This window comes from Microtus ochrogaster, chromosome 8 (assembly GCF_000317375.1).
Source record: "Microtus ochrogaster isolate Prairie Vole_2 chromosome 8, MicOch1.0, whole genome shotgun sequence".
NCBI classification, from domain to species: Eukaryota; Metazoa; Chordata; class Mammalia; order Rodentia; family Cricetidae; genus Microtus; species Microtus ochrogaster.
The window spans coordinates 52890285-52904343 of NC_022015.1; the positions used below are offsets into that span (position 1 = coordinate 52890285).

Sequence of the window (14059 nt, forward strand, 5' to 3'; positions counted from 1 at the left end):
CTCTCTCTCTCTCTCTCTCTCTCTCTCTCCACACACACACACACACACACACACACACACACACACACACACACACACTTGAATCACACATTTCTTATCAACAATTGTGAGAAAGGGAAAATGTTCCAGAAACAAAGATGGGATTTCCAACACTCCCATCTTTTAAGGATTTGTAATAAAACACAAAGCATTTTTTTTTTAAATTAAGTTTAGGCCTTAAAATTGCTTGTTGCAGGATCAAAACACATTTGTGAAAGCAAATCCTCTGAAATTGGACCCTAATATATATACATGTGCATGTGTGTGCTTTACATAGTTACAGAAGTAGAATGCCCTAGAGGCTAAAGAGGCTAAAGGAAGGCTCCCGAGTTATAACTGTGGAATAGATAGGCTCAGTCCTAAGGTGCTGGAGAGCACATGGAGCGCTTTCTGGGGACATGCAGCATATTAAAGCCGTCTCATAAGCCCAGCCCCAAACACTTCAGCTCTCCTTGGCAGCGAGGCAGAACGTTTTCAAATAAGGCATGGAAATTTCTCTGAGCATCTTGCACAGTTGTAGATCATACCGCTGCACAGCAGCTTTGCCTTGCTATTCTGTGAGGAAGAGACTAAGCCCAGGCCTGTGCATCTGGAAGGGCAGCCAGCTTGAAAGCACGCTGAGCTGAGCGCGCTCTCTAGTCTTCTGCGGTAAGATGAAGCTGGATCCAGGAGTATTCCATACAACTGCCAAAGTATGATAGGTCAAGCCATGAAGTTCCCTGGGGTTTTCTTTCAATATTATGCTGAGGTCTCAGAAGCGAATCCTCCAAATGGCTGTAAGAGCAAACTCTAATCTATTATGAAAAAAAATAAAGTATATTTTCCTGCCCCTGCTTTGCTTTCTTTCCAAGGGCTTGTGACTGACTGCATGGGAGGCATATTAGCTGTAATTTAGAAACTGCAGGGAGAGTTAGGACTCGTAGCCTCCCCTATATTTCTTTAGAGGCTCTCCATGATCTCTAGAATGGTATGAAGTCTGCTCTTCTGCCTTCCCTGGTGCTGACTTCTGCAAGTATACAGGTGCCAACCTACGTACTAGGGGAGATGGTCCAGAGCCCATAGAAGCTCAAGCCTTTGCAGCCAGGAGGGTTTGTGGCTGGCAACGCTCTCTATGATGGCTTTATTGTAATTTCTGTAAAATCACTAAGTGGTTACATTACTGTCAAGATTGTTATGCTGGTCAGAGACAATGGCAATGCTTGTGTTTGGCAGGCGCTATTCAGCACTGCTAGGTCTATGTCACAGACCCTAACTTCTGCGTGACTATGTCAAGAAGTTCCCTTTCCACATCCCACTGGCAACTAGAATCTGTTCTGTCACTAAAGTCCCCTTAGACCCAAATCATGCTCTGGCATCCTTTGGATTTAAACTCTTCCTGCCGAGTTCTCTTTCTTTGCTAGGTCCTTCCCCATAATCTACAAGAAAGCTCTGTGTTTTACTTCCTGAAACAAAACACAACAACTGAATCACTCTTTAAATATTCAAGTCTTTTTGCTTAGAATTTTTCACCGAACAGCAGTGGGCTCCATTCAATACGTTCTGCCTCTTCCCTCAGCATCCGTCAGCATTGTTGGTCATCCCGCTCTCATCGTCTAATCCAGTCTCCTTAGGTGACTCCATCATGTGGTCAAGATTTTGGCTAGTACTTGTGTGCTTGGAGAGTCTGCAGCCACTGTGTGTCCCATTCTGAAAATGACTTTCAGATTCTTCCCCCTCCCCTCAACTGGTTTCTGTAATTTTATTTAAGATCAATGTAAATCAATTACTAGGAGAGTTACTAGTTGATCACTCATTCATTGACAACTTGCATCGTTTATTCAATGTTACATTAGACAGTATCAGAACACAGATCAACTAATAGCTCCAAGCTTCCAAATAATTTAAATGAAAATTTCAAAATGTTTTAAGACCTCATTTTGGAAAACCAAGTGTTTAACTTCCTATTCCCACTCTGTAGAACAAGAGCAGGTCATTCCTTTACTGGCACACATACAGAGCATCACCTTTTGTGTTCTGCTGATGCTGTCACTCAATACCGATCTTTCAGCCCCATCAGTTGCATCATGTGACCTCAAACCTCCAACAGTGGAGGGCTTAAACAAGAACGGGCGCTGCCAGAATGTGGGTGCTTCTGTGGATGTGAAGGCTGAGTACCCATCCATCTCCTCCCCGGCATGCGCTTTCTTCAGGATGTTAGAGTAATGAGCTTAGTGTCGTAACCAAGTGAGAGAGAACACATTGGCTGTAGAATGCACATGCTTCGGGTTTGTTTGTTTGTTTTTGATTCTGAATCTTGGGCAAATGTTTTCGGGCAACTACTTTACAGTTTCTTAAAGCAGTGATTGTCCAACGAACTTAAGTCTTCTCTGATGAGCATGCAACTGAATGGAAGGAAGTAAACAAAATTAAAATAAAATAAAAAGATGAGGTCTGATAGGGAAGCAGCTGGATAAGAAAACTGAAAAAGGAACAGCGACTTAAAGTTTATGCCAGTCACAATGCATGGTCTTCTGACTTTGGGGTAGGATCATATGACGTGCTTCTGTGTTCATTCCTGAGATGTTCTGTTGTACTTCTCTCCACTGTTCTATAGATCTCTAGCACTAGGGAGCCATCTGGGTCTGGATCACACAACAGTGAACAAACAGATAAACAAACTTTAGAAAAGTTAAGGCAGGAGACCACTGTGATCTTAGACTATCAAGACAAACGCTACCATTACTGTTAACATCTGGATGATAAATTCCTGCTGCAAGAAGTGGTAGTCTGTAGGAAAATGAAGTGTCAAAAAGAATACACCACCTTTAGCTGGGCAGTGGTGGCGCACGCCTTTAATCCCAGCACTCGGGAGGCAGAGGCAGGCGGATCTCTGTGAGTTCGAGACCAGCCTGGTCTACAAGAGCTAGTTCCAGGACAGGTTCCAAAGCTACAGAGAAACTCTGTCTTGAAAAAAAAAAAGAATCTACCACCTTGATAGGGGCTGTCTATCATTGGGTCCCATAATTCTGACTTGCCAACGGAGCATTCCTCTCCACCTGGACTTGTAGAATTGTGCTGGAAGCTCTCGGGACAAATCACCAAGTTCCTTATTAATCTGTTTCAACACCATAGTCTGTGCTTTTCACCTGGCTCCTCATTATCTCAATAAGTACTCAAGGTTGAGCAAACCCCACCCCCCCCAATTATCCAAGCGCTGAGGAAGGATTTGTCTCGCCTCACACCAGCGATGCCTGAGCCAGGTAGAGAGGAGGCAGACCTCAGGAGACTCTCCCTGAAGGCTAAATGGAGAGCAGTGACTGCAGATTATGGCATCAAACACTCGCCAGAGGACCCCACTTAGATCTTTCCGGAGCAACTTAGAAGATATGATGTCCTTTCCTATCCTAAATATGAAGTTGCTCTTGAATTTGTTCCAAATCTTAGTATCACTCTCCCAAACTAGGAACCTGAGGGCCGCTTTCCTTGGTTTGGTACTGGCACCAAGGACTCGCCCAGCACTGCCAACTGAATCCACTTTGTGGTCTTTTACTTCCTTCTTCCCCTTCACACATAACTCTCCTGCTCCCTGTACCACCTCTCAGGCTACAGAACAGTTCTCAGCAAGTGGCCTTATTTTAATGTCGCCCTACACGGAGCTACCTCATAGCTACTGAACAGACAGGTCCAGCAGGGGAGCTACCAATGTCTAGGGGGAAGGTCATATAAATTGTTCTTCTAGTAAGATCTTGTATCTCTTTATTCCCACTCAAATGTAGCCTTCTAGAGAGCGTATTGGTATTGGGAGCTGATTCCCTTCAAACAACTTCCCTTCTGCTTTACTTAAGTAGTCATTTTTGTTACTTGCAATTATAATCTGTTACTGTACACAGTTCCTTCTAATCTCTCCCATAAATTATAGATACTCATTTAGTCCCATTGGTCTGTGACTGCCACCAAGGACAGGGCCTGTGTCTATGAACAACTCCATATACTTGTACTCTACGGAATACGTCCTCCACCTACTAACATAGTTTCCAACGGGCATTCAAAAGCTTGACGATGGGCTAAGTATTCTTGACCAGTCCTTTCCTATAGAACATAGGATTCATTCATGATGTTACAGGTCTCTGAAACTGCACTGCTTCTCACTCTCAGTCTTAGACTCCCGCAAGGACACAGCAGGGGAATCAGACATTCCGGCAGGTTTTACTGAGCACACACTCTATCCTCTGGTTTTCCAACTGCCACATTCCTGCCTAAGAAATTCCCTCCCTGGAGCAGACAGACGTATACCCATCAAGATGAGCACGGCTGACCCCTCACAGAATTCCTTAGAAACACCATTTCCAACGGCCAGTTCAAAGTCTAATAACCTTTGGCCAAAAACTGCTTCTCAGAGCCAGCAGGAGTGCTCTCAAGCCAGCACTGTGGTTGTTTATGATGGCGCAGGGTCAAGGCATTCGGGAGCCTTGATGGAGAATAGCCCAAGAGCTATTTATCCACAGACATGTCACAGACCAGGCACGGGTGAGATAAGCCAGATGCTGCTCCACTGTTACATCTGTAAATTACCAGGTGAGCCTCTAAAGTCTTTGAATTCATCCAGCGGGAAGGACTACTAAACACACCCTCTTTCACTGCAAGGAAAAATGTCGAGGGTTTTCTTTTTCTATCTGCTCTCAAAAGGACATTAGAGACTGATTGGGTGCAGGGTGTTTGCTAAAGCCATATCCCCTCTCCATCAAGCCTCTGATGAGGAGAAGGGGTGGAGATGCTGATAGGAGACAGTAATAAGATTTTACAGGATGGAAAGTGGAGAGTTCAGTGTAAATGGGGGGAAGGGAAATGCCTCGTCCATCTGGGATGATTGTGCAATGTTCGCTGAGCAACTGGGCTTTAAAGCATCTAGAGCATTTGCATCCGTCAGCTTTGCAGGACTACAATAAAGCAACGAGTTTCGCATATAAAAAAGAATCACGCAGCTTGCAGGTTAGCCCCCCTCCCCACCACTCATGTGATCTCTTGATGACAACATATCATGGAGGGAGAGCACAGAAGAGCAAAAATCATTGTATCTGGAACTGACACAGTAAGGGAAAGGACAAACAGGGTCCTAGGGTCGCTTCTAAGGACACGACCCCAGCACCTAAAGACTTCTCATTTTCCAACACACTCTCCTTGTTCTATATACTAGGGACCAAGCCTTTATCATACAGACCTTTGAGTTATCATAATTAAATAGTTGCAGGATGATCTTTTTGTTCACTGTGAAAATGTATTGCTATGACTGGTTTAAATAGAAAGCTGAATGATCCATAGCTAGGCAGGAGAGGTTAGGCCAGACTCACGGGCAGAGAGAGGAATTAAGGTTGAAAATCGGGAGCCGCAAGAGATACCAGCAAGACACTGAGGAAGCTGGATATTAATTATGAAGAAGAGGTAAAAAGCCATGTGGCAGACTGGAGATGAATAGAAACAAGCTAATTTAAGTTACAAGAGCTAGGTGGGCACAAGTCCAAGCTAAAGGGCAAGCTTTCATAATTAATAATAAGTTTCCTTATCATTATTGGGGAGCTGGAAGTCCCTAAGGAAGTCCAAAAAAGTCCAACTACATTAAATGATTAAATCGTATTCTAACCACAGCAGCCATTTCAAACAGGCAAGAGACAAGAAAGGCAACTGCAGAGAATAGCGCAATCAGAACCAGCGACAAGGGACGAAGGGCCTGTTATGAGTGTGGTAGGGATCAACAGGAGAGAAAGACGGAAATAGAATCTGAAGCAGATCATAAATGCCATGAATGAAGAGCCTGTGAATGTTGAGATAGGAAGTTTGGGGAGATGGATAATCACTCATGGGTTCCTAATAAGTTGCTCTCTCTTCTTCACTGTAACTATAGGGGCTATGTAACGGCAGTCACCCCCATGCCTAGTTCTCAACCACAGATGCATGTCAGCCTAGCAATCAGTCAGTCTTTCAGCCAGCCAGTCAGCTCTTTTAAGGGTGTGAAATCTGGTCCTCTTTCTGGCCCAATCAATCAGAATTCTTTGGAGTAGCATGACGACTTGCAAGGAAATGTTCAGTGCTGCCCAATCAGTGTTGAGGATGAGCATCCAGGTGAAATGGGGTGGGGAGGCATTCGAGACAGGAATTTCAGGCACACTAAAGTTTCTTGCTCTTCAATAACTTGTTTGTATATCACTAGTGATGTGTTCCCCAGTCTGCAACAGTACTGTGTCTTCTAGTTTGATAGACAGTCAAACACGTTAAGACTCCGGAGCGGAGTGAACATATCTTTGGGATTGGGTAAGCATTTGGAAAAAATTGAGGAACAGTATTAGAAAAATGGACAGGTGTGAAAATCAGGGTTAACTATCTGGAATGCCCAAGAAGCGTCCATTACCAGCTGGCTCTACTTCTTGAAATGCCCAATGACCTCTATTAACATAGCTGGATCTCACTCAAATTCTTGAACATCAAGTTTGTTACATAAGACAGAAATAGGACCAGGCTCTAAGTAACCTAATAAAAGAAACACTGATACTTTCAGGACTTTGGGGTTGTAAAGGTGGCTCAGGGTCTAAGAGCACCAGCTGCTCTTTCAGAGCACCTGGGTTTGATTCCCAGCACCCACACAATGACTCACAACCACCTGTAACTCCAGGGCCAGGACATCTGACTCCCTCTCCTTGGCCAAGGAATCTGCATCCACATGATGCACAGATATACATGCAGACAAAATATCCATACACATAAAGTGAAAATAAATGCATCTTTTTAAAAAACAAAAATATAACCTCCTCCCCTCCCCCTCCGATCTCTTTCTGCTTTTGTTGAGATACTACTCCTGGAACTTGTGCTATAGCCCAAGCGGCCTTGAACTCCCAATCTCCAAGTTCCTGAGTGCTGAGATAAGCCAGCACACTCAGAAAGAGCCAGAACTTCTGTTGACTATTATATCCTGACACAAAAGTTACAAAACACGGTCATCGTAGGTTAAGAAACTTGAGGATGGCAAAGCAAACATAAAGTCCCATAATAGCATTCTGTGACCTTGGTTGACTTCTGTAATTAAGAGAAGGAAAACATCCTAAAAAATCCCCAGCCATCTCTGGGGGAGAGGTCCAAGATCCAGAGAACAGCTCCCAGCCCTCTCCTCTGACAGGAGGAACTCAGCCTGGACATTGGCCTAGAGGGAGGCTGACCATACAGAGAGAGAGTCTATCCCATAAGCGGGCCAGGCAGGCAGATGCTGTCCAAGCTAAGTTCCAAGAGGAGTGGTCAGGAAGGACATCTCCTAAACAGGTTGGCAGACAGGAAGGTCGAGGTTAGAGAGCTGCCTGAAACCAAGTGAATATCAGGATGCTGGGAGTCTCGTGGAGGGAGCGACACCATTAGAAACAAGAATCAATTGAGGCTAAGGTCCTAGCTCTGTAAGGGAGATAAATGAAGAACAGCTTGGGATGTGAGAAAGAGTAAGGGGCAGAGAGCAAATGATGAATTCTAAAGAAAAAAGATTTAGCGCTGAAAGATGAAAAACTAGGTGTGAGGGGCAGTCTCGTCTCCTTACACACATGTGTTTTCCAGGCACACACAAGTTAGATGGAGCTCACAGGGACTTAACACAGAGCAACGATAAGAAGATTCACCCTCTGGCTGCACCAGTAACGAAAAGCAAATGGCAAAGCTACAAACAAAAGACAGCTACAGTGTCCTTCACGTCTTTCACATCCCAGAAGCTGTATGGGAAGGCTGAGTTAGAAGAATGAATGTCTATATATAATGTGTATAATGTTGCTAAGATACAAACCTGGTGAAAGTATGGGAATCGGGGTTACGTGTATCATACAGCGGTCACTATGTGTTAGTGTGTCAGTGTGAATAATCTTCACAAAAATCTTAAAAGGCAAGTGTTTTCAGTATTCATATCTTTTGTTATTTTATTGTATGTGGGGTGTTTTGCCTGCAAGTATACCTGGATACCACATGTGTGCAGTGCCCATAGAAGCAAGAAGAGGGCATCAGATCTCCTGGAATTGCAGTTATAGATGGTTGTGACCTATCATGTGGGTGCTGGGAATTGAACCTAGGGACTCTGGAAAAGCTGCCAGTGCTCTTAGCTATCAAGCCATCTCTCCAGCCCCATTATATCTCTTTGGGGATATAGAGAGGAAAAGTCACTACTGTGCTGGATAGTTTTACGCCAAGGTGACATAAAACTAAACTTATCCGAGAGGAAGGATCCTCAGTTAAAAAGTGACTCCATAAGATTAGGCTGCTGGCAAGCCTGTAGGACATTTTCTTAATTAATTATTGATAGATGAGGATCTAGCTCATTGTGGGTGGTGCCATCCCTGGACTGGTGGTCCGGGGTTCTATAAGAGAGTAGGTTGAGCAAGCCATAGTGAGCAAGCCAGTAAACAGCACTCCTCCATGGCCTCTGCATCAGCTCCTGCTTCCGGTTCCTCCGTCCTTGAGCTCCTGTCCTGACTGCTTCCAATGATAGGCTATGATCTGGAAGTGTAAGCCCAATAAACCTTTCCTCCCCAACTGGCTTTTGGTCATGGTGTTTCACGACAACAATAGAAACCCTGATAATTAAGACAACTACTCTTGAAGGAACAGTGCCTGGTTCTAATACAAGCTGGTCATCTTGGTTTCTAACAAACTGTTCAAGCTGCTTCTCATGAAAAGGAACTGACTTTGAAGGTGAAGGAAAAACAATAGAACATAAAAAAAGGCACAAGTGTGTTTTCATGGTCAGATGCTGGATTCACTCATTCAACTACCTACTAAGTACCAATTAGGTGCCGAGATTTTTCCTACATGCTGAAGACTGTGTACAGGTCTTACAAACTGGAGAAAATAAACAATATCTTTATATGATATAAAACGCAGTTCCTTGAGGATGTGATAGGTCCCAAACATGTCATCTGAGAATTGGTGTTCTTCTACATGTTAAACATGTAACTGGATCTCTGATGTAGAGTTACCAACACTGTGAGGCTTGGAAGGCAGGGCTCACTGTCCACCAGCTATGCAGAGGAAGGGAATAGTATTGAACAGATGAGACAGAGTCTGCCCCAGGGTTGCCATGAACCTTGTACCCAACTATGAATGTTAGCCTGTCTAGATGCAGTGTGAAAAGCAGATAGCCTGCCTTGGACAGCTTCTCAAGTCCAACTCTTATACCATATGCAGAGACTGAGCAGGACCCAAGCTGCTCAGGCCCAGAACACACAGTCATGCTCAATCTGGCAGCAGCAACACCAGGGAAACCCCAAAGAGTTGCATCTGATGTAGCAGGAACAATTTATCCAGATTTCTGCAGTCAGTGTCTTTTTGAGAGGCATCTAAGGAACATTCTAGACTTGTTCTGGCTTCCAGCCTCTATCCAGCAGGGTTATGGGTGAGTGGAACTTCTGCTGGGAAAGCTGGGAAATGGCCAGCAGGGGTAACACAGGGCCAATGGGGACAAGATCTTCTTTGACAACTTGGGGATGTCTGCGTGGGATGCTACAGTGGCCTTCCAAGGTCACACAGGGAAGGAAAAAATAGCTTTCTCTTCCATAAAGTCCTATTGGGATCCTCGCCAGACTTAGGGTCCATCTGGGCCTCAAGAAGAATCAGGAAGGGTTTATCACTGTTAATAATAATTGTCACATGACTGTGTGCAGAACTGAAACTCACATGGCCAATGGGGAGTATCCTTAAAAGACAAGCAAAGAGTATGGGTGTAGAAGAGAAAGAGAGAGAGAGAGAGAGAGAGAGAGAGAGAGAGAGAGAGAGAGAGAAGGGGGGATATGCATGCATATCATTACAGTGAGGTATTAGTACACCCTACCATGTCCCCAACCCTGCTCTTGGCTATGCTTTCTCAGCTTCCATATTATCATTCTCCCTGAGGTGCAAAAGCCACCCATCTGTTTCTTGTATTAGGAAATTTCTCCCTCCTTGGACACTATCAAGGAAACATGAAGCAGATCTTCCTTATAAATGCTTTGAATGCCCTGTTTACTTTCTCCTGACCAGAATCGCTCCCACATCCACCTTCTTCGCCCAAGTAAAAGAATAGTACCTATGTTTAGCTTTGTTCTTCCTCCCAGTGGTCAACCAACGGCTTCTTAGAGAGTGAAGACTAAGCTACCAAGCCAAAACCAAGAGCAAAGCTCACTCAATTGCTAATTTGAATTGTGAGGCCAACTGTCTGGTTTCCAAGAATCCTCAGTCAAAGGGCTTCTGCTCTTGCAGCTGTCAAGAGGGAAGTAGAAGGGACAGTCTTAGTGTTAACTGAGGATTGTTGCTCAAAAGGGACTCAGTATTCCCTAAACGAGAAATAAATAAAAGGTGGTTTTGATAAAATAAATGAACGTGGAAATTTTTATAGTATAAAATGTGTTTCTTAACTTCAATTCAAACCTAAGACTTCAGAGAAAGTTTCAATTTGAGTCTGGTATAATGTCATCTACTTTGACAAGGTAGGAATATATATATATATGACCATGAACCAAGTAGTAAGAAATACATAGCTATCTAACAATCAAATAAACAAAGAAATGGGCCTCACATAGTTTCATGGGGCTATGCGACTTGGGGTGCTCATCAACTCTTCCAAGACCCGACTCTCTTTTAGGAAATTCTAATTTACAGATTGATTTCTGAAATCAACCCTTCACTGGCCATTGGCATTGCTCTCTCTACTGTAGGTTAACCCACTGACCAAGGACATATAGGAAATGCTATTTGTATTGCAAGGACTTGTGGGTAAAAGTCTGTAACATTCACAGCTTTCTTGGTGGATGCAGCACACAGGGGCATCTGGAATCTCTTTCAAAGGGTTTCTGCAATAAAGTGGAGGCTTCCCAAATTTGAGCCTGGCACAATTTTATTACTTTAATTTCCCAAACTAGTATAATTTCTCAGCGATCAGTTGTTACAGGCAAGCTCAGCAGCTGCCACACATCTGCCTTGCTGCCCCAATGTCTGCAGTGGGCAGTTGTATCCAAGTTCCAGCCTTTGAAACTTTGAGCCCTAGAATGGAAGCCTAACTTCCCTCTCTGCCCTGGAGTCCTGAGAAGGGGATGAATTAATGTCAGCCAGCCAACTCAGCGGTCTCAGCCTCCAGCCAGAGAGCAGTGGCTACATGAAAGAAAACGGAAGAGCCACAGTGCCTTTATGGTGTGATTCAGCTGCAATCACCTTTTCCCATAGGCATCGTCCTGTTTTCCCCGGAGGGGGCTGTTTAACGGTCACACTGGTGCAGAGATGCCAACTCTGTGCCTCCCTTCCTGCCAGCGAGGAGGGCCCTGTGCTCAGCAGGCAGCAGCATGCTCACCCAGGATTCTGGCTGGGAGGCAGTTTTGATCTGACTGGAGACCATGGAGAACACTTAAGAACTTAGACCCTTGGTTGTGAGAAAGACATCCATTTCTCTTTTTCCTAGGGCTACAGTAGCCCAACAGAAGTGAGCTTAGGACAAAGGATTCAGGGAGCTGTTCACTCTTAGGTCTATGTGAGTTGTTCATTTTGACTCCAGTCTTACTTGGGGCTAACAGCATAGGTATAAGTGTGTGTGTGTGTGTGTGTGTGTGTGTGTGTGTGCGCGTGCACGTGCGCGCGTCTGTGCATGTGTGTGTGTGCATACACAGTGGTAGTCGGGGATTTTCAAAGTCCATATGTCCAGATCAGTAGAAACAGCAGTCCTAGTACCTTGGAACTTGTGAGAAATTTTCAGGCCTCAATCCAGACCACTGAATCAAACTCTCAAGAAGGGGAAGGAAACTGTTGGAACATGCCCACCAGGTCATCCTGATGCCTCCTTAAAGAAACTTTGAGAAGCCGTGCAACCTAGGGAATAGTGCTCCCAAAGCCGCTGCCATCACATAGGAAGAGCCATCTTTCAAACACAATCAGAGCAGAAAGCAAGATGGTGGCGATGAACTTCAAGTCTTTCCTAAAGTCACCAGCAAAGCAGCGATCCCTTAACAAGTTGATTTTTCTCATGTACACCTAAGTAAACAGCACTCCAGACCTGGCAAGTGCTGGCGACAAAACAATGACGGACTTAGTACCTTCCAGCTTCTTTCCCTAGTGCTGGTCACTCAGTCAACCATCGGGCTATCTGAAGTCTCAGATTCTCATGCCAAGGCAGTTATCAGCCACTTGTGTGGGTCAGGGAAGCTCATGTAGGCAAGGCAGGGAGAGCTATGGTGACACCTCCGACATCCTAAGCAGGAGTCCTGTGTTCCAGGGAGCCAGGCTGAACAACTGAGCTGGGAGGAAGCTCAGCTGGCTTCCTTTATGGCGGCATGTCTTTTAAAGGAGTCTACTCCAAGCCCAAATTAAAGGTCTAGAAGTGTATGAAGCTTCAAAATGAGGGTGACAGGAGCAGAGACCGGAAAGGAGGAGGGACACCAGGGCCTGCTATTAAAATGTTTTTACGGCAAAAAAGGGTAAGAAGACACATTGGACTTTTTTTTTTTTTTTTTTCAGTTTCATTTTGCCCCAGGAGCCCAAGCCGTCGGGAGTACTGAGCTATCTATGACCAACCGCCCTCAGCCCAGTGGCTTCAGATACTCTGTGTTGGCGTTAACTCATTCGCCCAGGGGCACGGGATGGTAAGGGATAAAATCGGAGGCAAAATGGCTGAGGGGACGTGAACCTAAACAGGAGGTCTTAGAACTGAAGACCTTCATGGAGTGCGAAAACATTTCTGCATAGCTTCCTGAGAAGGCTTTCCATGGACTTTCTCAGCTCAGGCACGTGCCCACTGAAGACCAGGAAGGCTAACAGCCTGCAGGGGGCACAAGGCTAGTGGGTGACAATCACTAGCAGAATCCCCCTTTTGTCCCTTTCAATAAGGTGTGCTGCGGGTAGGAGCGCACGCACGCTCAGAGCCAGGTACACAGCCGTCGCCTTCATCATGGTTTTCCTGGCCGGCTCCTTGCTGCAGGAAGAGTTGGAAAGAGGCTTCATGACTCACAATTTTCCTCTCAAAGGGAACTAACTCCAAGATAGCTTTACTTCCGGGGGACAGGGGGAGCAAGCCATGAAGAAAGTTCACTTCGGGCACTTTTCCATGGTGCCCCCTTACCTTCCTCATTTAGAATCCAAGGCAGAAACGCAAACACCGAGTCAAAGCCACAGGTGCCCTCTTCAAAGGCACAGGAACCAGCGGGCAGGTCCAAGGCACTGGCAAACTGCAAGGCTGTGGGCACAAAGGGATTTTCAGTTTGGGTTTCTGCCTGGCAGCATTGCACCAACCCTGGGGACTACCTGGTGAAAGTTGGGGGAGGCAGGCAGGAAGGAGGGAGAGGATGCACGACCTTCCTCGACACTCTAGGGACCCTCCTCTGTGTAACTCCACGCCCACCCCCATCCCAGGCTTGACCAGGGCAGGGAGCTTAGTGGCTGCGAATGATCCAGAAGAGCCGTTGGATGACTGAGCCAGCACCAGGAGCCCCACCCTGCCAGTGCGAGTGGTAGAGTTTCCAGGATGCCCTCGGGGGTATTCCTGTCGGTTCTTACCTTGCACTACAAGCAGGATTCCGCCTAGCAGCATAGTTGCACTTCAGGCGGGAAGATCCTGGGAAGGCTGCTGGCTCCTGGCTCACTATGACCCGCTGCTCCGAGGGAAGGGAGAGCGCGAGGCAGGGAGCTGGGGACTCACTGGTGATGCCACAGGCAACAGCTAGCTGCTCAAGTTCGTAGAGCCCGTGGAGCGGCAAGCCAAGATGCCGGTGTGCAGAGCGTGCTGCGCTGGGCTGTTGCACTCGGCCACTTGTAGCTCAACTGGGCGCGGGACAACGGCCGGACTGGACAGGGAGGGGACAACTGCGCACTTGGGAAGGGCTAGCCACCACTGGGGGGAGAGAAGAGGTCAGGACGCTGTGCGTCCAGAATTTTAAAGCTGGGGACCAGACCTCTTGCACACACTTGGAAGGGGCCGTCCCTCTGCTGGGTTGCGACTAGAGGCTCCCGCCCCGCCCATTCGCGGTGGGAAACAGCTTATTTCAGGGGACAGCCTTCCCTGCATCTAACT

General features: G+C 46.0%; 1 protein-coding gene and 1 pseudogene across 1 annotated transcript in view; both read right to left on the reverse strand.

Annotated features, from left to right (window-relative positions):
• The window catches only part of Mamdc2 (MAM domain containing 2), a 143106-nt gene extending 129527 nt beyond the window's left edge, over positions 1 to 13579 (reverse strand). Inside the window, exons 1-2 of the mRNA XM_005352069.3 lie at positions 13546 to 13579; positions 13112 to 13225 (exon numbers count right to left, since the gene is read on the reverse strand). Coding sequence (XP_005352126.1) covers positions 13112 to 13225; positions 13546 to 13579 — 148 coding nt within the window. The remainder of the gene's footprint in view (positions 1 to 13111; positions 13226 to 13545) is intronic.
• On the reverse strand, positions 2567 to 3148 carry LOC102001456 (annotated as a pseudogene).
• Positions 13580 to 14059: the final 480 nt, after the last annotated feature.